General features: G+C 28.9%; 1 protein-coding gene across 1 annotated transcript in view; it reads right to left on the bottom strand.

Moving 5' to 3' along the window:
* Window positions 1-25,061, bottom strand: part of CtsL4 (Cathepsin L4) — a 48,246-nt gene that overhangs the window by 11,197 nt on the left and 11,988 nt on the right. The window contains exons 4-6 of the mRNA XM_089217820.1: window positions 18,995-19,108; window positions 11,786-11,919; window positions 11,587-11,722 (exon numbers count right to left, since the gene is read on the bottom strand). Coding sequence (XP_089073946.1) covers window positions 11,587-11,722; window positions 11,786-11,919; window positions 18,995-19,108 — 384 coding nt within the window. The remainder of the gene's footprint in view (window positions 1-11,586; window positions 11,723-11,785; window positions 11,920-18,994; window positions 19,109-25,061) is intronic.

Below are 25,061 nucleotides of genomic sequence, written 5' to 3'. Positions count from 1 at the left end.
TTACACCAAAACATTACTCCTCATTTTGGGTGCCAGTAGCACGAATTTCCCAATGTTTGGATAAGCAACGGGAAGGAGTAACAGATGGCCTGGCCCCGATTCGGAATCTTACTCAACATATCGAACGAGCTTATAGAGAGTAAAATGTATATTAACAAGGTGTAACTTTAAGACAGTAGCAGACTCGTACTCTAGTGAGTGGATGTACCGTACAAATATCCTGGAGATGTGGGTGTGTACAAGACCGATTTTTTAATAATTATGTCTCACATACCACGTGCATTTCCTGGGAACGAATTTAATCCTATGACCAAGGATATTGAAAACTGCCAATGCCCTAAGTGCTGAAATGCAGAGTAAGTACTTAAAAGTACTATACGCTAATTTAAAAAAAAACGATCAAATTTTTGATCATATCATGTTTAATTTCCAAAAATCGTATATGTGGAAATAAATATAAACCGTTTTTTATTATTTTATGTTCTTTTAGTATAACTTTATCAATTGTTCGAGTGTGGTCGACTGTCTAATATGTAATTATTACTGTTCGTTATTAATAGACGATTTATGTGACATATTTTATTCTAGTTTTTTATAATATGAGTAATGAATTAAATAAATCTAGTTCATCTCGACCTAATTGCATTTGTACGAATCGGGAATATGATAGTAGGATTGGACAGATGCTTTTCGAATCCGAACGCGATGAAGATTTTGACTTTTTCGACTTCGACAGCGATTATATGGTTGAAGCTTCTTCCCAGCCAGTGGATGATTCTGAAAGTGATTCCTATGTTGATGTTGATTTTATGAATAATATTAGGTAATATACAAAATACTACTGTACAGTCTTACTGAGGTCGGTGAAATGGTAAACAATCACTTTGTACTGTCCATTGTTTAAAAGGGCGCTGAACGTTTGGTCACATTGACCCAAAAGCCAACACGTTTGGGTACAAATAGACACGTTTGCCTAAACGTGTGTTCCCAATCGTTTTCTCGAATCTCAGGTAAAAATATCGTTTTGTGCCCAAACGTGTTACGGCCATTTAAAATGCAGAACGCGGACACTTAGTACGGCCTGATAAAAGGGTACATTGCAGAACGTGGACACTTTGTACGGTCGGGCAAAAAGGTACTTTACAGAACGCGGATCCTTTGTACTATTATATACATAAAGTATATATTATAAATATATGTTTTAGACCTATGAAGTAACTAGTAAGTAGTAAATATCAAAAATGAAATAAGTCAAAAAAATGTCCAATAGTAGTATAATATAAAAATAGTATTTATATTTAATGATTTTTACATTACAATCTATATTTAATATGAATGTCAAATGAAAATATAAATATAATGTCAAAAGGTAGTATAACATAAAAATAATATTTAGCTGTAATAGTTATTATAGTCAACTTTATTTTCATGACAAATTTTATCAGAAATGTTAAAAATATTATTTGGTAATACTATCTGGGGAATCATGGGTATACATCGATAATATTTTATCATTATATATATTTCTTAATCGTGATATCCAAGTTATTAGATTTAAGATATTTGAGTTTATCGTTTAAATGCATTTCACTAAGACTGTCACGATGGAAACAACATCATCTAAATTAAGACCAAAGCTCGTCAAAGATGGTTTTGAGTACACAATTAAAAAAAAAATATATGAACGATGTACGTTGGAAATTTTCAATTACTACGTGTAGGGAAAATTTCAACAAATCTTATACAACCAGCGAGTACCTAATATATAAATAAAAATAATAAAAATATAAAATATTAAGTACGTACATATTATGTTTAAAATATTACTTGAGACTTTCTTCTTACATTTATACAAATAAGTCTTTTTGTGACATTTCTGTTACGCCTTTTAAAATCTATACGATTATACGAATGTCCAGCTGATGGGCCTACAGAATCACGGTTTAAGATAGAATGGTTGAGCGACAATTCATACAATCCCACGGTACATTACGGCGGAAAAGTTTCTTATCAAATAAATGGTTTTACTCACTGGATACTAGCGCTTCCAGTGCCAACATGGCCTATCACTAAATGATGGCACAAAAATTGTTTGAATAGCTTAGAGATAGATGAGATTATTGATGATGTAAAACAAAATAGTGATTAATTTAAAAAAAGAATTATCTTACTAATTGAATTGCTTTAATAATAATTTGCACGCTTGTAATTTTTGTAATATAATAAAAGCAGTTAATACATGAGTTAATTTATAATTAACTGTTAACCATCTAATCTAAATTTTTCTAAAATTTGTTTAATATTTAATTATTAATATTGTTTTATACGTGCACATTGCATGATGCATGAGCACTGATGCAAAAAGTAAAGGTAAGTCAGTGATATTATATTAAATAAAAATATAATATTTATTATGAAATAAATAAGACAATGACTAAAAAAAAAAAAAATAGTTGTTATGGAAAATTGTTATTTTTGGATGGTGGGCCGGTCATACGGTAATTTCCCGGGCCTAAATTTTTAGCCAATCCGACGCTGTATTGTACATGCACATTTTTACATGTAGTTTGATGATAGTCATCAATCATAAATCATTTGATTTATTGATTATTTGATCATTTAGATTATTATTATTATACCATATTTTAAAACAATATTATTTTTATTTTTCTATTAATTAAAACTATACATAATTACTAGTTACTACGTAGGTCAAAAACATATATTTATAATATATACTTTATGTATATAATAGTACACAAAGTGTCCGCGTTCTACAAAGTACCTTTTTGTCCGACCGTACTGCGTGTCCGCGTTCTGCAATGTACCTTTTTACCAGACTGTAGGTACTAAGTGACCGCGTTCCGCACTTTAAATGCCTGACTGTACAAAATGACCTAGAACCCGGTTAAATGGATGTCCGTTAGCTTAAAGAAGAAACTGATATACCTGATTTTAATGTTACGAAACAAAATGAATTACTGGTTCCAATGCCAGATAATGGAAATCCTATATTTTTATTTCTTATTATTCGATATTCGATGACAATTTCGTTAATTTATTGGCCGATGAAACTAATAATTACGCTAAAACAGAGTTTTTACGTATTGGTGGTCTTCGTAGTATATCAATGCGGAAACCAACGGATAAAAATGAAATTCTAACTTTACTAGCTCTGATTATTCATAAAGCTAAATAGATCAAACGATTATTGGAAAAAGCACCATATATTTCATATAACTTGCTTTTCAAATTATAGGAGTAGAGGTTGTTTTTCAGTTATATTGCATTGTTTTCATACCGCTTCAAATATTGATAATAATAACCAAGACCAAAATTATGGACCTAAATGTTAATACAAAACTCATCAATTTAATTACATTGTCATTATATAAGTAACGATTAGTTAGGTACTTGTATGAAAAAATAAATATATTATAATATAAATATAGTTAATATTCTAGACTGATAAATCATCTCCGTTCAGAATCAATCGTTTTTCGTGTACAATGAAAGCTGTCATTGCATTCAAATTTAATAATACATCCATTGTGACCTACTCCCCATCTCTCCTACACACAAGATCAATACCCGCTTGCTCACTTTTTTTTATTGAATTTAATAGTAAAACGTTCTTTTAATTTTAATTGGTCCTGAAAACATTCAACTCACGGTTAGTGGCTGACTTGTATCTGAAATGTTGCTTAATTAATAAAAATAATTATTAATATTAATTTACAGTTCATACAGTGATACTTCGATACTTCAGAACTCGCTGTCTTACATTTGTACATTTAGAGTGATTATATTTCGTGTTTTATTGATTAACGAACATCATTACATATTATCCAATAACAATGGACAATTGTTCATTAGAAACAGTTAAACACAATCCATAATAACTATTTTATATTTATTCTGATGAATTTGAAGTTAATAAGAAGATAGCTCAAAAGTTCATGCATTAGAAATACACGCCAAAAAATATAACATGATCAAAACAAGTAATATAAATACAACTATAAGACCATTACTTGTTGTCCAAAGTATCTTCGCTCTTTAACAATTTCACGCTTCATTTTCATTTTATAAATTAGGCATTATTACAAAACTGTACATTAGTATAACGTTATAATAACAATAACAAGTAGCGAAACAACGGCAAACGCCAAACCTTCGTATTGGACAAGATTTTTCAATGCACAGTACACTTGTGTCTTGTAATAATGATAGTAGGAAGATATAAGTCGTGAGTGACACGGAAGTCAGATATAACATGGTTATACGCCAGTCATCGTCCGCCATACATCAGAACACGCCGCAGGTTCGTAGCCGCCTGTCATCAATTCTTTCATGTCATGAATATTGTCTTACGTCGTCGTCGCCTGCGACAAAATCCGCTAGGAGCGTGACATACAGTTTGTCGATTCTTGAGACCATATTTTGGTCGTAATGATGGCCGAAATTGGTCAAACATCATTTCAACGCGATCAACTGTGTGATTTCCATAGATTTCTTATAAATCAATCAAATACATACTTGCACAAAACAATAAATATGAAATTCCTATTAAATAAATTTTATATTAATATAACGAATGGAAGGCAAAATTGGTGTATATTTAAATTTGATTTTTATCGACAGATAACCATACTGATTTATTCCTGTAACCAATTAGGTTGTATTTAAAAAAATAGGTTCTTAAGTGACATATCTTACTCCATCTTCATAGGTCGAATAATTTGCAATAAATACTATTAGATTAAAATCAACCTATCTTGTAATAATGCGAGAATAGCATTGTATCTAAAGATTATGAAAATAAAGATAATACTGCTGATAAAACCAAACTCAATTCCCTACAAATATTTATATACAGCTTATAAATATTTGTGTATTATTCCATCAACTTCTGTGTCAAATTAGCTATATTTCTCCAAACTTAAATTATTTGAAACTAGATTACTATCTACCATTCATCAAACCCAACTGAAAAATTTAATTTTACTATCATACGAAAAGGATATTCCAATTAATTTAGAGGAAGCAATAGATTTTATTATTTTACTAATATTACAAGAATTTTATGTTATGTTTTTTCTATAATGATTAGTGCTAATGAGTTTTTATATTTTAAAATTTTAAAAATTTGTTAGATTGTTAGGTATGTATTATAGATGAAACCAAAAGACTGGTAGTTAATTTCAAGTGAAAATTAAAACTAATTTTATTAAAGTATTTATATTAGAATTTGTATGCTATTAAATTTTCTGTTTTTATATTGTTAGGTTATAAAATGTAACCAAAAGATTGGTAAATAAAATGTCAATTAGAAATTTCGTGTGCGTTTTATTATTTTATAAAATGTGATAGTGCAATAATTTGAGTTTTAAATTTTTATAATTTTTAAATTTTTCTCAAATGATAAACTATTTAAAATACAAAAAAATAATATGGGGTGCAGACCCTCCTAACCCCCGAACCCTCCAAATTACACTTATAATTATGGCATGAGTAATGTTTTATTTCTTAGTAAATTTAACAGGGAATTAATATATAATATGGTGGTAAAAAAAAAAGTATATTATAAAATAAATGCTCTTTTGCATATTATACGCTAATCGCTACTTTCCAAGTGTTCAATGGATACTATTTCCCGTGGACTTTTTTAGAAGTGCGGGTAAAAAAAAAAATTTTTTCTATTTTTCCCAAAAAACCTGTTTCCTACTGAGTAAGTATACCAAATTTCATAAACATTGGATGAAGTTCTACCTTCTGTCTTATAAAGGGTTACCCCTTTATAAGGCACTGGGATCTATAGTTACCATAACGGAAAAAAAATATTTACTTTTTGTGGTTAATTGGTATTTACTTATCGATCGTACTAAATTAATCATCGATATAACATGCGTACTTTGTACCTATACAAGATTTACTTATGATAAGAGCAATACAATCGTCAGAAATAATTGAAAACGATAGTAATGGGATGATATATTCCCATTGCCCATACCATGTATTTAATTTATAAAAACGGTTTAATTTTTCAAATTTTATATACGTGCCAACTAATGCCAACTATATTTCTTTTATTTTTCAAATACTATTGTAAAAATATTTTAGGAGCCTTGTATAAAATTTTCAAATCTTAGGTATAAAAGGAAAAGTTTTTATGAATTTCTAGGATAAAATAATTTACGGAATTTTTGTGATTTTTACGTATGTTGTCAAAATTAAAATTTGAATACATGTAAAAAAAAAATTGTAGCTATACATTTCTTTTATTTTTCAACTGTTATTGTAAAAATATATTATTAGCCTTGTATTAAATTCTCAAATCTTAGAATTAAAAAGAAAAACTTTTATGAGTTTCTATCTAAGATAATTTGAACATTGCCGTAATTTTTACGTATTAAGTCAATATTTGAACTTCAAATGCTAATAAAAAAAAATTGTGCCTATGTATTTATATAATATTTTAATTACTACAAGAATAACTTATGAGGAACTTTGTATTCAATTTTCAAGTATTTTGATAGTGCCAAAAGGTTTATATCGACACTTCAAAAAAAAATTTTCAGACAAATTGAAAATTTCAGTGGTCTATAAATATCTCAAAAAAGTCAAAATATTTTGAAAATTAAATCATGTAAAGAAAATGCCAATCCTAATAACTGGTAAAATTTTCAAGTATCTAGGACTTATACTTTTTGAATAATAACAAATATTTAAAATCGTTTCAGGATAAATCGCGTAATGATAACGATTTATCGTCGTTAATTCATACGCACTTAAAATTTTTCCTATAATGATGTTTCGAGTTTTCTCTATAGCTACTCGAAGGAAAACTTATGGAAAACTTAGTGTTGTATTTTTAATCCTTAGTTATAAATGCAAACAATTTTATGATTTCTCAACTTCAAAATTACTTGCAAATTTTCGCGTTTTCGACAGATTTCGTAAAATTTTGAACTATAAACGCTTATTTAAAAAAATCGTGTCTTACGATTTTTAATTTTTTTTAGCTACAATAAGAACAACTCATAAGGAAATTTGTATTAAATTTTCAAGTTTTTTTGGTCGTCCAACATTTTTTTACTGACACTTCAAAAAAAAATTCTCAAAAAAGTCGAAAATTTCAGTGGTATAAATAACTCAAAAAAAGTCAAAAATCTGCGGCCTAAATGGCTGTATCTTTTGATTGTAGACCTGAGTATCATATAGAAATTTCAGTTTGATACCTCCACGCGTTCCTGAGAAAAACGGTCTTGGCAGACGGACGGACAACAAAGTGATCCTATAAGGGTTCCGTTTTTTTCTTTTGAGGTACGGAACCCTATCAATTTTTGACTTACTACCTATTACATTTACATTTTTTTAATTTTAATATTGAATATGACTCAGTACAGTAAATTTATTTTATCTTTAATTTCATTTGATTATTTTTTTTAAATATGGGGTGTAATGATAGATCGCTTCCACGTAGTACACCCTTGGCAACGTCAATGACCTATGACTAGTTAATTTGACGGCAAAAGATCTATCAAACGACAAACTGTGTAATAATATAATATGTTATATTATGTATTAATAATTTACAACTATATTGTGTTTAAATAAAATATAATATGTTATATGTATTCGTAATTTTAAACAACAATATTGTGTTTCTATAAAATCCAAAATACCTATCTTATCAAATAATCTTATCAAAATATACTAATAATAAGCAATACGTAATAACTCTGATGGATAAAATAATTTGGCTCCACACAAATTTTCTGCCACCGGAATTGAGGCATTATTTGGCGCGTATTTTATATTGGTTTTTAAATATTATCAAATACTGTTTGTAAGCAGTGTTAACAATGGTTAAGTTATAACAAACATTACAACTCCAGCCATTTGTTGGTGTTATCACATAATTTCCCGCTTAAAATGGATATGAAAAAAGTGATAATCAAAATATTTTTTTCGTATCAAACTAATCACAATGTTATTTTAAAACAGTCAAAAATAATAGGAGGTTCACTACAAGATCATAAATGTAAGTATATTTTAATTAACCATTATATTATGTAGTTTTAGAAAATATAAAAACTTAGTATTTTTTATAATCCACTAAGAAAATATTTATAGTTTTATATTGTGGTAATTTTATAATATACTTATAATATATATTTATGATATTATGTATTATTTATATAATTTTTTTATGATTACAAAATATACTTATAACCAACAAATTTGTTGGTAAAAATAGTAGATGCCTAGTGATCTTACTGAAGAAGACATCATTCTGGAGTTAAATAGTATATCTGATTCAATGGCATATGATTCAGATGAAGGAGGAGATTCAGATGCAGAAGATTTCCATCCAAATAATGTCAAGTCGACTCCAAGTACATCCGAACCTGTTGACAATCTATCTTTTTTGAGAGATCCAGCTCATAACCTAACCTTCTTCAAAAGGTTGGTATACTAGTTTTGTTTTATATAATGTAAAACATAAATCTTACATTTCTGGAGTAGCTACCTATATAAAGTATTGTATATTTGTATGTAACATATAAAAAGTATAAAACATAATATATTATATTATAATAGGTCTATGATTATATTATATTAAATTTCAGATTCTCTATTATTGGTATTAGAACATACATAGTATATAGATATTTAGATAGGTAGCGTACATAAGTACAAAACACACATGCATATAACTAAAGATAATACATCTCTACAAATTTTATGTCACTATAATGTGTTTATTTAGAAGTAAAATGTAAAATATAACAACTTTTACCTCATTTACCATCACACTTTGATTTATTTATTACTATGTAATTTATTGAAAATATACCAAAGTATATCTATTTTTTAAAATCAAATTAATAGTTTATATTTATATTAATTTTAGAGCCATATGGTCTGATGGAAACTAATTTAGATTTTAATATTGTTTTTAATCCGAAGAAGCACTTGTTAGCTGAGTTTATTCTGTTTTGTATTTCCTTGTGATTATTTCCCGATACACTCAATTCCTTCCCTAGATATTTAAAGATTTTGACCAATTCGAACTCCATATCCCTTATTATGCAATTGTATCTATTATTTTTCCGTCACAGTATCATGTACTTTGTTTTTTCTTCATTTATAGTAAAGCCCATTTATTTACTTTCAATTCATGAGAGATTCTGCCGTACCCTGAAGGTCGTTCTCAGATTCGGACAGTAATACTATTTCATCAGCATATGATACTAGTTTGATAGTCTTAGATTCTTGTAGTTTAACTCCTATACCGGAGTTAAATACATTTCTAACCACTTCCTTCGACGCAATGTTAGCATTGGTGAAAGTGCATCTCTCTGTTTCAGTCCTGTGTTGATCATGAATACCTTCGATAGTTGGCTGTTAAATTTGATCATACATTTAGAGAATTGAACATATGCTCTTATCATTCTTTTCCATGGCTTTCCATATGTCTTGAGTTTATTAAGGAGTGCATTTGATAGAATTTTGTATGATTTATCTAGTAAGGAGATATCTCTATATTTGTTGCAATTCATAACATCCCCTTTTTAAAGATCTTAAAATCAACCTTTTTAAAACGGATTGAATGGTTTAGCAATAATGAATTTACATGGTGATACAATTATGTTTCTGATGATGTCCTAAATAAATTAGCTACTAAAACAATAAAATTAAGTTTAATGTAATGTAATAAAAATATAATTTGACTTCGAATATTTTATATGTATAAAGAATTAAAAATGTGTTTTATTTATATGTAAACTTGTTGTACATCCTTAAATCGTAACCACCGTAACACTTACACCACATTGAACAATACTGGCTACGTCACTGAACATAAGTATAAATTACAATTCTGAACATTTTGAGTAATCATTAATTCTTTTGATGAAAATGATGCAGTATCAAGAAAAATATCTCTGATCAAAATATTGAAACCTAACTAATATTGATTAAGTTAAATTTTTAATTTCTTGACTTGAAAAACAAGAAATTCCACTGGTAGATTCTATTTCTATTATCGAAGAAATAAAATACAAATTAATGTAGAAATGGAATAATAATATTGAGTCTGTATTATTAGAAATAAAGACTATCATGCAATTTTAAAAATATCTTAGATAGGTACTAAATGTAATACATGACAGATGGATTACCCGAAGATTGGAGTTTAAATGATGTCACGTGTATGAAAAACTATTTACTGTCTAATAACATCAGTTGACGTTAAAGTTCGTTTTCAGCGTAAAAAAATTTACTCACTTTCAATCGACAATCATTCAAATTCGAAAATATCAAAACATTTTTTAATTCAAAGCAATTTTCAAGGAGAATAATATATAAATTAAATACTAAATAGTAATAATAATGTAATAAACATTTTTTTTTTTAATTTCTTTAGAGCCATAATTAAAAGAGAACTCTGAAAAAACTAAAACTAAACTTGTTGACTAGGTATAATGTTAGGTAAAAATTTTCATTCGCATTTTTACTATTTTTTTATTTGTAATAATATTATTTATTATATATCAAATTACATTTGAAGTAAAAATATTAACTTATAATTACATATTTAAGTGCATGTCTTTTTTTTGTGCATCTTGCATGCACATTTTCACGGTTTTTAATGCAGCAAATACCGAGCTCTAGTAATAGCATTCTTTGAATCAATTTTTAATGAAGGAGTGATAAAATTTAATTTCTAAAAATACGAATATATGTAATCAATTAAAAGAATTCATACGAGAAATGATAAAAAGCATATTTACACAACGTAAGCAGTATTTAGGAAACACCATCCTGGACAGAACTAGGATTAGTGCTTATATCAGCCAACCTAATAAGATTTCAGAGAGGAAGAACTGAATATTAGGTAAATCTATCATGTCAGAGAAAGTCGTGGAGAAAATTTGTTAAGTCACTAATATCTTTACAATACATAAACTAGAGTAATCCTTAAAAATTCTGACATCTCAGACCATTAGAGCTGTGAATTATATAACTGATGGAACATTATTTATTTGGTATGGAATAGGACATATTACGACCTACATTATGGTTATTTATAATTTGTTTAAAAAGATTCAAGTAGGATCATATGATGATGGATACATATTTATTTCAACTGGAATTAGGAACGAATCTCCTTTAAAAGCTCAACACATATTTCGACTCTGACAAACGATTATTAACAATAGTTCAAGAATCAGATACACGAGACAACATATTTAAGAGGTATAGGCGGTGTAGTACATAATATTTCTTTACAATAATAATGTTTTGCTTAGTAAGTTTTTCAGCTAGATTATCAGTTATCAATTGTAAATTGTATTTTTTTAAATAAATTAAATTATTTAAAACTAAAAAATAGTAATATATAATTTTAATAAAATAAAAAGAAGTATTTTACTTCCAAAAAAAATTTTTAAATAATCTGAAACATTTACGACAAAAAGCTTAATGCCAAAGCAGAGACGCCAAAACTGCCTAGATCCACCTATATTATAAACAATAAATAAAAACTTATCCATGTGAAAAAACTAACGTACTCACCTTCGCTTTGTACGAATATTCAATTCCTTGCATGATTCCTCCAACTCTCTGGAGATACTGCAGTGTGTTTTTTAATGAGCCACCAGAGCAACCGAGATTCCCATATGCGATTGAACAGTCGATTATTTGTTGTGAGCTAAACACATCCCAGGAAAAGGTTTTAGTTTCATCTAGTTTGGTTTTTATTCATTTTTTTTACCTCAACGTGTGCAACTTCCCGGTGGCTTTGAATAGCTGACCTTCGAGCATAGAAGCTATACTGAATGCGTAACATGCACCGCAGTCCAACTGATTCCATCCGGGCGTATTGAATCCCCTTTCCCGCCAGTCAACCTGTCGATCAGATAATAGAATAAATGGTTTGTGAATGAGCTTTTTCTACATATAAAACTAAGATGGAGCATAAAGAGGACCAAACGAAATTGCTTCTTGAATTTTCAAATTCTTTCAGATGAAATCTTTGAACCTTGAAGAGAACTAACGACTTCAAATAATTTTCTATTAAAACAACTGTGGAGGGCAAATAAAAATAAACCATTATAAGCTGTATCAGTAAACTTTAAAAATATTTCCAAACTTGAAAACAATCACAACAAGTTTTTGATTCGGGAACATACGCAAAACGAGGGTGACTCCGTTCATTCGGTCTTTTAAAAATAACTTAAGTTGACCTTAAGGTTGTCACCTACTTATACTGTATATCAATACGTAGAAAATATTAGAGATTCTAAAAAAAGCTTCGTTTTTCAAAGTAAAAGAACTTGATCATTCAAATTTTTTGAATTTTAAGGACTACCTACATCAAATAATTTCAATACAAACAACAGAATTATGTTTTTGTTTATAGGTTATTTGTTATTAAAATTAAATTTTGTATTAAGCTTATAAATAGGCTTTTTTTTTGTTTATTTTACGCCGAATTAATGAAATTGCTGATTTCGTGAATTTGGTAGCCAAGTTTGCCGAATTCACGTTGTCGGCAACAACGTTACTGATTTCATGAAATCGGCAAATTTTGATTGCTAATTTCATGAACTACACAGTTATTTTCTGCCGAATATACGAATTCGGTAGATCATTGTTATGATACAATCAACTATGTAAATAACCAAAATTGCACGCATGCTAATTGACATTACCAAACCATTATCTAAATAGTAGTTTATCTTTAATTATTTTTATTTTATCTTCTTCTTTAAATGAACCTAACGGAAATTTTAAATATATTCTTCATTACAAAGAACAATTGACAAAGTTTTCATTTTTCCTGCTTCTGAAGTGCAAAAACGTGTAAAGAACTGCAAAACATTTTGTTGTCGCTCATATTCTGATGTCCGGTAAAGGTCACGAATTTACTGTCAGAATTATAACCAAATAAGCGCCATTATGGCTCAATCTAATACTAGTAAACGGTCGTCCACGTTATCCACAAATCCAAGGATCTGTAGAGAGAAGTAATTGCACACTGAAGGATTCATTGGTGGCACGGTTGCAAAGCAACAAAACTGCAACGTGAAGTTACGACCTCCCCTTTATACAACGGGGTGTTGATACCACATACCATGAAGCTATAAAGACAAATCCATATGAAGTGGTTTTGGGTCAAAAAACATGAATGAAACTGTCAACAAAAGTACCTCTAGAATTATTGAAGAATATAATGACAAGGATGCTGGATTCTGAGCATTCTGAGTTAGACTGCTACAAAGTAATGTTCTCTAACGTTCAACATTCAAAAATGAATATTCTTTACGGGAACTTCTTCAATTAGAGTTAGTTGAGACAGGACAAAGATATCAACGTTATATCTGCCATAGGAACTGCACATAAAACAGTGCACTTGCAGAAAAAATTTCTATGTAATTAGGCATGTCACCCAGGCCGTATTTGCCAAAATGTATAACTATAATTATATAACTAAGAATATTAATATAGTCTCGGTTCGCACTGCGTCCGACGCACATGTCTTTATTAAACTCCTTTCTAAACCCGTTGTCGTTCTCGCTCATCGCAACCGATTATGTCCAAAATCATACCAAAAATTGCTAACGTCAAACCCGATCCAAATTTTTAATTTAATTGAACTTGTAAGTATGCCCTCTGTGTATTTTACAAAATGTATTTCTAAATAATTTCTTTAAGTTAATTAGTAGTGTGATTATCTAACAGTTGTCGCGCCATCCACAGATATCACGTACGTGTTCAAGGGCGCCGTTTTTTAAAAAAAAGGTATGGTGGTATTGAAAAGATTTTTTTGCAATATTATCTATTTAAAACTTCACATCCAACGAAAAAACAAAAATAACTTTGTATCGTCATATAATTTGAAAAAAACATTTCTACGTATTTAACTAAAATAATTTAAACATTATTCAGAAATCAAAGAGTATAGTGTATACTATGCACGATGCACCCCCCTTCCCTGACAAAATTCATGGCGGCGCCTATGTACGTGTTATCGCGGCATCGCGTGCGTCGCACACCGGTTCGCGACACTGCCCTCACGTAAGATATGATGTCGAAAAATAATTCGAAAGCAAATCGTGCAAACAATAGCACTATACAGCCTGCTCGTTTATTAAATCTTGTAATTTCTAATAAAAATCAAATCAACACTAACTGCAATACTCAAGGGAGTAATATGTCAAGCAATTCAAACGGTGGCTGGCAAACGCAGAAAACAAAACCTACAATAAATCTATCAAGTTCTTCATCCGACACTAATTCTACCAAAAATTCTCCACCAATGAAGCCTCAAAAAAAAAAACCGTTCACTTTACGCAATCGTTTTGAAGCTCTAGCTCAAATTGAGTACAGTTATGGGTACTGATCCTTTCTCTGTTGGAGAAGAACCCTCCGTTACAGAAAAACCCTTTGATACAGAAGAACCTTACAACGTTCAAATCAAACCGCCTCCTCCGATATTCATCGAAGGTATATTAGGATTTCCGAATTTCTGCTGTTGGCAATTCTATTTGCAAAGCTGCTGGCGATCGCCTAAAAATACAAATTGCAAATCCTGAATCTTCCAGAGTACTTATCTGTTATCTTAAAGAAAACGAGGATGAATTACATAACTATTAATTACGTGAACCCTTACGCCTAGTTATTCGGCATATCCATCTTTCTACACCTACTGACCTAATTAAATCTGAACTTAAAACCCGTCTCTTTGAGATCAGGCAGGTTAAAAATGTTCTACACAAGATTACCAAAAGTCCACTAAAAGAAGTCTTCCTCTGTTCTTTTTTGACTTGGAACTAACTGATTATTCGATTCAAATTTATCAGCTCACCTCTCTCCTTCACACTAAAATAAAAGTTGAAGAACCCCTCAAACCTAAAGTAATCAGCCAATGTACCAACTGCCAGGAATATGGTCACACTAAAACTTAGTGTAGCCATAACTCTCGCTGTGTTAGATGCGATGCTCAACATCAATCATCGTCATGTTCAAATCCACGCTCGGACCCACCTAAATGTGCACTCTGTTCTGGGAACCACCCAGCAAGCTGTAAAGGATGTACAGACATCTTAAACGTGGCAAAAAACAAACTTCTAAAAATAATTTTTTATCAGATAACATTAGAAATAAGACTCAAAATGTAAGAGACAGCCTCCCTTCTGCCAACTCTCATTTAAATCCACGCCAAATCACTCTCCCACTTACGCTGAAGCCACTTCTGGCCAATATGGCGAACCTCCTTCTATCCCAACTCAAGATTTAAGCAACGCAATTACAAATTTTCTGTAGGAGTTCAAATCTCTTATCAATCCTCATAAAGTTATCACTAAACTACTTGATAAAATATAAATTTCTAATAATTTTACGAATAAATCACTATTAATTCTTCAGTTTAATGCTAATGGATTAAAAAATCATGTAAATGAACTCGAAACCATACTACACAACAAACGAATAGACATTTTTCTTATAACAGAGACCCATTTTACCAAATATTCTTCCACCCAAATCCCTGATTATAAATTATTAAAAACTTATCACCCAGACAACACTGTCCATGGTGGAGTAGCCATTCTAATTAAACTTCGATCACCTTTCAATCTCTACCAAAATTCTGCCAACCTTATTTGCAATCCACTGCCCTAACTATTAAATTAAACAGCATCCCATTGCGGATATATACTCCCCTCCTAATTACAAGATTACTAATAAAATCCTCATAGACTACTTTAGCACAATAAACCACAATTTTATAGTTAGAGGAGAGTTTAATGCAAAACACCTTTCTTGGGGTTGTCGTGCAAATAATCCCCGTGGAGAGAGTTCTCAAAAATTTTACTTCATCCAAATGTTCACGCTCCTCCTGGTCTTACGTACTGGCCGACCTCAACACGAAAAAACCCTGATATATTAGATATTTTTGTTGCCAAAATTCCTAATAACCTTAACTATAAAACTGAAAACCTCCTTGAACCAAATTCTGATTACTCCTCAGTTATGCTATCAGTAAGTGCTTCCCCTCTTACACGTCAAGAGCCTTCCAAATTATTTCTCTACTGACAAGTATAAATTCCATAATCTTGTTGATCGACAAATCAAATTAAATGTAAAACTTTAAACTTCTGACAATATTGAACTGACTGTAAATAATCTTACACAACTCTTACAGTCTTAGGCTTGGTCTTCATCAATAAAATGTCATCCTTCTACTCACCTCCCCCTAATTCCAGATTAAACACGTAGTGTTATTGTTGAAAAACGTTGAGCTAGAGCTTTGTATCAATGTACGCGTCTTCCATCTAATAAACAAAAATATAATAAATTAGCTATCCGTCTAAAAAAAAGTGTTGGCAAAACAAAAATGTGAGTCTCTTGCTTACTTTCTTTCTAATCTCTCTTTCAAAGACGATAGTCTTTGGAGAGAAATAAAAAAAATTGTAATTATAAATCTGCTTAATTTACCAATTAAAAATCCTGACGGTAGTTATGTCATTTCAGACCCTGACAAAGCTGAACTTCTCTCATACCAATAATAATAAGGTTATTGACAATCTTAATTCACCTCTATGTTCATCGGTTGGTCCTGTTAAAAACCACCAAATGATCAAATCTGTCATAAATCAATGTTCCCTCAAGAAATTCCCGGGATATGACCTTATAACTGCAGTAGTAGCTAGGTGTTTACTTAAAAGAGCGATTGTTCATTTTTCCCATATTTTTAACTCTATTTTACGACTTTCTCACAACCCAAGCTTATGGAAATTCTCTATTATCTTTGTCCCCAAACCTAATAAGCCACCTGACTCAATTTCTACTTTTCGTCCTATAAGTCTATTTCCATTTTTTGCCAAAATTCTAGAAAAACTAATTCTCAAACAATTACTTCCAAGTATTTCTGCAAACTCCATCGTTCTTAACTCTCAATTAAGATTTCGTTCTATGCACTCAACTATACAACAAGTTCATAGTGTCGTTGATGCTATATCTTACTCTTTGGAGAAAAAAACTCTACTGCACAAGTGTATTTCTAGACGTCTCTCAGGCGTTCGATAGAGTCTGGCATGACGGTCTACTTTTTAAATTAAAAAAATTTCTTCATCCCACTTACATTCTTGTCATTAAATCATATCTTTCTGATCGCAATTTTCAAGTGCCTGTTGGTAATTCTTTTTCCTCCATAACCCACATATCTGCGGGTGTTCCCCAAGGTAGAATTCTCTCCCCCATCCTTTCCAATATATATGTCTCTGACCAACCAACCAATCCTAATACAATGGTTGCAGACTACGTGAATGACAAGGCCATACTTTCTATTCACTCCGATCCTTTCGTAGCAATACAAAATCTTCAATCACATCTCACCCTCATGGAAGACTGGTACACTAAATGGAGAGTTAAAATTAATCAATCCAAGTCTATACATACAACATTCACCCTTAGAATCACCCCATGCGATGACCTTTTAATTTATAACACCCAAATCCTTAGTGCTCTAAGTACTAAATACCTTGGTTTAACCCTCGATAAGAGGCTTACCTGGGCCCACCATATCAAAGCAAAAAGAGTTACATTAAATCTATGACTTCATCTATTAAAAAGCATAATTTATAATAATAAATATACACATATTAATACTAAGCTCCTCATCTATAAATCTTTACTTAAACCTATGTGGACATTTGGTCTGCAACATGGGGAAATGAAAAAAAGTCTAATTTAAACAAAATACAAACTTTCCAAAATATAGCTCTACGTAAACTTTTAAATGCCCCTCCCTACTTATCTAACCATACTATCCATCCATACCTAAAAATTCCACTAGTTCACGATGAGGCTATTTCCTATTACCTACGTTTACCACCTCATCCGAATCCGGTTGCAAGAGATCTTTCTACTTCAATAATTCCAGATAACCCTCCTGGAAGGCTAAAACGTAAATGGTGACGTGATTTACTAATTTAAATAAAAAAAATAAATAAAAATATATAGAATATAATATACTCCAAAATGAAAGTGTCACTAATGGTTTCTCCAAACGTATCAAAATATGTATAATTTATTATGGTTGTTTCTCCTTTGTGACTAATATGTCTTAAAACTGTTCGTTATCTAAATTCACATTTACTCATTGTGCCATTGAGTACAGATTGTAAATTTCTTTAAAATAAAAAAAAAAAAGAATATTAATATAATTATAAATTTTGATTATTTTTTTTTTACTTTTTTATACACATAATTTATTATTAGAATTGAATTTTATTATATTTTCAGTGTTTTATGTAAGATTATAAATATAAGATATTCATTTATATTTGATTATGTTTTATCATTTTTTAAGTCTTGCCAGTTTCCCGCAATCGGCAGTATTATGCACTTCAAGTTGCTGACTTCACGCTATCGGAAACAGCGTTGCGAACTTCATAAAAACAGCAATTTTTTTGTGTATTTCATGTAATCGTCAATTTCATAAATTTATACCTAACTCCATAATTGTATTTTATTTTAAAAGGCTGCTACAAAAATAATTTTATATCATTACACAATAAAAAAAACCTTAACTAGTCGTATTTGTTTGTTGAAAATTAGGAATATCATTCGCCAAATTCAACTTTGATTATTTGGAGGAAATTGGTGATCTAATGGCACAATTTAAGATTTTCCTGATGCGACAAAAGACAAAACTCATAATGGAAGGTTATACAATGTAGAATAAAAACGTTCTAACTTATTTTGCATATGATTAGGAAATTCAGGAACTAATAAAACCTCTAAAAGAACAATCTACAATAAATGATAAATATTTTTAAAAAATCGAATTATTACAAACAACAAGTTTTTGTTAGAAATGATTTAAAATTGTCAAAACTATTAATAATGTTTTCCTCATAATGACATATTTTGAGTTAAGCAATTATTATTCCAGAAATGCGATATATTTATGTACCTCTTCGGGAATTGATCTCATATGCTGTTGTGGTAGATTGGTATGGATATTTGCGCCTTTAGTTAATTTGCTTGATGAAAGACTTGTAAAATGTCTATTGTACAGATGTATAGGCTATAAAATATACAAAAAAAAAAAAAAAGAAATCATTAAAAGGAATATATTATTTGTAGATTTATTTAAGTTTATACAACAGTTGTATATTATAACATTAAAGATATTTCATATATCTTTACTAGATACTAAATATAAATAAATACTATGCACTAATATTAAAATAATTAAATATTAAAATTAACTATCATAAAATAAGGAGCCCTCATTGGCAAAAGACATAATACGTCTTAAAAGCTAATTTTATAAATAATTTGTCTTGGTGCTAGGAATATGAAAGGTCTTTTGAAAACAAGATGTATGCAAAAGGTCTTTAAAATTTATTTGGGATATCAAAAATGTATATTCAATCAGGTTAGTTATTAAACGACGAATACATTTTAAATTTAATATTCTTCTTTGTTTGACAAGATTACAGGTCAAGTACTTTAGTGATATTGGTATAATAAGGAGCTAAATTGGGAATTCCTAAAACAAAACAATGGAGTCATAAGAATCTTAATTGGATAAGTTAAAGTTAATCAAAGTTAGAAATTCATTAAAATCCCAAAGTTATAGATTCATATTGTAAAATTAGACTAAATAGATAACAGTATATCAATTTTAGCGATTTTGGTAATTTTAAGACTTTAATTTAACGTATCATGAAAGATGAACACTTAGTTTTTAAACAACTACTGGAATCATTGAAATGTGAGAACTTGGACAAGGATTGAAGATAATTTAAAATCAAGATCAATTATAATTAATTAGCAATAACCGAGTTATAATAATCAAAAAGTGTAAGAGAACGAGAACAAGTTAACGTTATGACTTTACATTAAAGCCATTGATTTAAAAACTTATTACAGAAATTATAGAATTGCATTTACCAGTTTTAACTATCAAGTCCATTTTGAATATTTTTAAAATCATTAATTGAGTTTATTTTTTATAAAAAAAGCAATACCTATTAAACTAAAAAAACTAAAGAAAAATTCAGACCAGAATAAGTTACCAAATGTATGGATGGGTGTACTCGTAGATAGACAATGCATAAAGAGCTTGGCAAATAAAGTGAAAATTACATTGAAAAATCAAGTATGGAGTTATTGCCTCATGGTTCAAAAAAAGAAAAAAACTATTAACAAATGAATAAATTGAAAACAACTTTATAACGGATCCCAGTCTTGGGTAAAATACTTTTTAAAAGTATTTGGAATAAATTCTCGGATATTCATGACAAATAGTATTCCGAATATGTATTCGAATACATCCAAAAAATAGTATTCTGAATAAAGTATTTAGAATATTATAAAAATATTCCAAATACTTTTAAAATATTTTTTGTTATAGATATTAATAAAATAATAATTGCTTTTGGGAAATTATAGCCAATGTTTAAATATATTATAATATATTGTTTGCAAATTAAAATTATAATATATACCAAACTATAACTGTTTATGATTTAAATATTATATTATAATAATTTTTTATAATATTTATAATGATTGTCTGCAATTATTATCTTCTATGAATAATATTAATAATATTATTAAAGTATAAAATCTTTTACCAGGACAGGCACAGTTGAATACAATACATACTAAATAAGGAATGTAAAAAGTATTTATTTAAACAAAATAACCAGGAAATATTAATTTTTTTTTTCGATAGAATATCATCATATTTTTGTTTGAATGATGTGATAGATGGCAATAAGTAACCAAAATACATATGTTTTTACCCTTGTATACATCTAGACAGGGTAGCCGGAAAAAAATCCCCAGAAAAAAACCTCCGGAAAAAAAATCCCCAAAGTTTGCTTTGTCGAGTTTGCAAAGTTTAGCACACATGCAGAGGCTCCATTACTAGTAAATACTCGTCCAAAAATTATATATCGGCTTTAGAAAAACGGTTAACTTTAACAGCATCACATATCTCGTAAAATTTAGAAGGGTTCATTTTAAAATGAATAATAAGAAATTTCATAGCATCAAACCAGAGATTCTAACGGGTATCATTAGGAGTTTTCAAGTATAGGTACATCCGAATTGGTTTTAAGTATGTCGGCCATTTGACTAGAACGGTTCTGTCTGTTCCAAATAGCTTGACATTTTGCAAATTTAGATGATAAAATACTAAAATCCTAATATTGTTATACTATTAAACAGTGCTCGACTTGGGGGGGGGGACGCAGGGGAACGGAGTACCCTAACTAATTATTCAGAAATTTCAGCGTACCCCTACTTTTATTTTTAAGGGTAACGCATGGGACGCTAAATCATGCCATCATTGCCATCATTCTGAATTTTTAATTTTTATCAAAATGTACGTGTTAAGTGATAACATATATAAATAAATAGTTTTTTTTTTGTTTTGTTTCAATTGTTCTTGAGTTTGTTATATTTGATTTTATAAATTAAAAATATAATATACAATATAATATTTACATAATTTTTTTTTTAAATTTAATTATTCATAAATATTTCCTATATGATTCAAAGAGGTGTATAAGGGGGTAAGGGGGCATAGCCCCCACGGCTTTGTAACGTTTGACAAGTGGTGGGGACGCTCTGTTTTTTAAAGTTAACAGAGTCTCCCTACTTTAATTTTGTCAAGTCGAGCACTGCTATTAAAGTATTCCGAATATAGTATTTGGAATACTTTCGAAGGTATTCTGAATACTGCATAAAATACTTTTAGGAAAAGTATTTTCAAAAGTATTCTGAATACCTAAATAGTATTCCGAATATTGTATTTGGAATATTTATTTCGAATACTACCCAAGACTGCGGATCCTAAATATGAATTAAAACATGTTTTATTTCTTTAGATACAATTGTTACCGATATTAATGTCAGATTTACTTCAAAATTTCAACATTTACTTATAGATATTTGTTTTTCTACTAAACAATAACTAAAGTAAAATGTGCAAATCTTCTTTACCAATGGATACTTTTAATTAAGTATGTGAAATATACTTGAAGTGTATATAACTATGTGGACTAAAGAAGAATATGTATAATTTGCAAATTATTTTTTTAAATTTTCTAATGTTATAAATTTAACCAAAAGTATTCAAATTATAGTTAGAACATTTGGTAGGAAGATAATATGTTTAATTTTTAGTGAAAATGCATAAACAGAAGATTGAGATTCTAATGAAAATATAAATTAAGAAAGTTTACTAGATTTATTGCTAATATTCTATATAATGTCAGAATTAAATTAAGTTTATAAACTCTTTATACGGTAATTCATATTGCAACCACATTTCCCGTTACAAGTGCCTCACCTGAACGTACGTGAAGTTGGCCCACCCACCTTGCAGTAGTGACTTAAAATCTTCACCAATATTTTGCGAGCTATTTGCGAGAATTTGCGAGTTCACTTTTAGAATTTGCGAGTTAGCGGTTTATGAGCAGCAAGCAAAATAAAAATGGGTGGGCCAAATTCACGGAGCCCACCCATGTCACTCTAAAATTATACTGTGTACATGTGAAAAGAATGTTGGTAATAAACACTGCACAGATCACAAGAACAAAAAATAGTAGGTGTGTTGCTGAAATGGTGAGTAAATTCAAATTCTTTTCACAGTATAATTGATAAATTAATCAAATTTGAATAATGATTAACCTAACATATCTATAAATATAAAAATTTAAAATATAAAAATGAATTACATTTGTTTATAACAATTACACTTTAAATCGAAAAAACCAATGGAAATAATGTTCTAAGCTAATCAAAAATATATGGAGCTATAAATATGGAAATGGGTTTAATGATGAAAAGAGTGTATTGCTAATTCTGAAAGCGAACTCTCAAATTGTGACGCGTCTTTTGGTATATATGTTACGGTAAAAGTACGAATATCGGTTAAACCTAGGATTTACCGGTAAATCCTAGGTTTCGCCGACTACTGTTGGTAAATGTCCAAATTTTGGACATTTACCAATTGATTTCAGTAAAACCTAGGATACACAACATCGTTTGGTCAAACCCCGAATGATTTTTATAGTTCGGACTTTTACAAACGAGATTTGGTAAATCTTAGGATAAACAATCAGTGTTAGTAAAAGTCCAAAAAATTTTACCAAATTTATTAATTATTATTATTATTTAAGTTTATTAGGTAGGTACCTACTACCTAGGCACTACATGCCTATAATATATTAAATACACACATTTATTTTATTGTTATATATTATGACAACTAAACTGCGATCGGCTTTTTTCTTGATTATCATAATTATTATTATTTAAGTATTGACTTTGGGAATTTTCATTTCGACTTTAATATACATTATGATAATGGAAAACCTTGACACGTGTACCTAAATACTCATACAGTCAAATCACTATCAATAGAATCACAATACAATCAATAAATTAGCCAAAAAGGTACCTAGATATGTGATAAAAGTTGTTCCTATTTAATACTGTGTTGCACATACAATTTATGTAAATGCCGATCCAAAATGTATTATGCAACTCAAGATGTCACAGTAGCCAAGCCTGCACATATAAATAATTTAATAATACAATTAATTTAATCATAATGAAAATAATATACTAGTAATAAATGTTCCTAGTGCATTTAATCATAGATAATACATAATGGATAGGCCATATTGGTTATCAGACGTTCTTCGATCTTCTGTCTCACTCAGCAAAAGAGTTTACACTCCATGATATTTCAAAAATATTCTTCCATGAAAATTAATTGAAATTTGATTTTTTTATAATAGAAGTAAATATGTCGTAAGCATATAGTCAAAACAGACATTTTATTAAATGCCTAGGCATTTATAAAGAATTTAATTTTTATGCAATTTCACTATCCGCGTAGACTCTTAGCCAAATTCTTAGTAATTTAATAAAATGACTAGGCATTTAACTAAATGCCTATTTAAAGTCGGACAAATAAAAATGAATCATTTTGTATTATTTTAATGTTTTTAAAAATTTAACTGTATTTTCTATTAATTATTTATTGCTATTTTATGTATATAAAAAACCCTATGTATTATTTATTAATATGTAAAACTCATACGTATATGAAATATATTTAAGTCCGTGCACATTGATACTATTGTTTTAAAAATTAAATCATAAATATATATAGGTAATTACTAATTATTAATCAATAATTAGGTATGATAGATGTAGACGATAGTACTTAAAAATGTTTTTTTGCATTTGCCATATAACATTAAATACCGCTTTTTCTGAATATCACAACATACTTAAAAATAATCATTAAAAATCTGTAAATTTCTCAACTATTTTATTTTATTCAACAAAAAAACAAAAAGTACAGTTTTATTTGTTTTAAAAATCAATAATAATTCTTTGCAATAAATACAATATTACATATCAGATAACATAATATTTATTCATTTCTAAAATGAATAATTTTAGTGAGCTTTTGACGAATTTTGCACGAATCGTTTAACTTTCTTATTTCATGAAAAATTCTTATGTTGAAGTATTTGAGACCAATAGTTTTTATAAGAAAATCTCGGTGGGTTTCAAAATTGAGTAAATCTAAATGTAGGTTTTGATTAACACATTCCATTTGATTAAATACTGATACATCAATATTAGTTTTTAATTTATGTATTATCTATGCATTTAATATATCAATTTTTGCATTAGTATTTAATAATAATAATAACAATAATAACAAAGAGCATTACAGCAATAATATAATGTAATAATTATATAAATTTGTTGTCATAATATATAACAATAATATAAATGTGTGTATTTAATGTATTATAGGCATTGATGTAGTACCTACCTAAATAAACTTAAATAATAATATTTTTAACTTAAGTAAACTTAAGTTACTATTATTATATATACTACTATTATTATAATAATAATAATTAATAAATTTGGTAAACATTTTTGGACTTTTACTAACTCTGATTGTTTATCCTAGGTTTTACCAACAGTAG

The sequence above is a fragment of the Diuraphis noxia genome, unplaced genomic scaffold (assembly GCF_037042655.1).
Source record: "Diuraphis noxia isolate RWA-SAM2 unplaced genomic scaffold, SU_Dnox_SAM2 contig0001, whole genome shotgun sequence".
NCBI classification, from domain to species: Eukaryota; Metazoa; Arthropoda; class Insecta; order Hemiptera; family Aphididae; genus Diuraphis; species Diuraphis noxia.
This window is presented reverse-complemented; position numbering and strand designations above follow the sequence as displayed.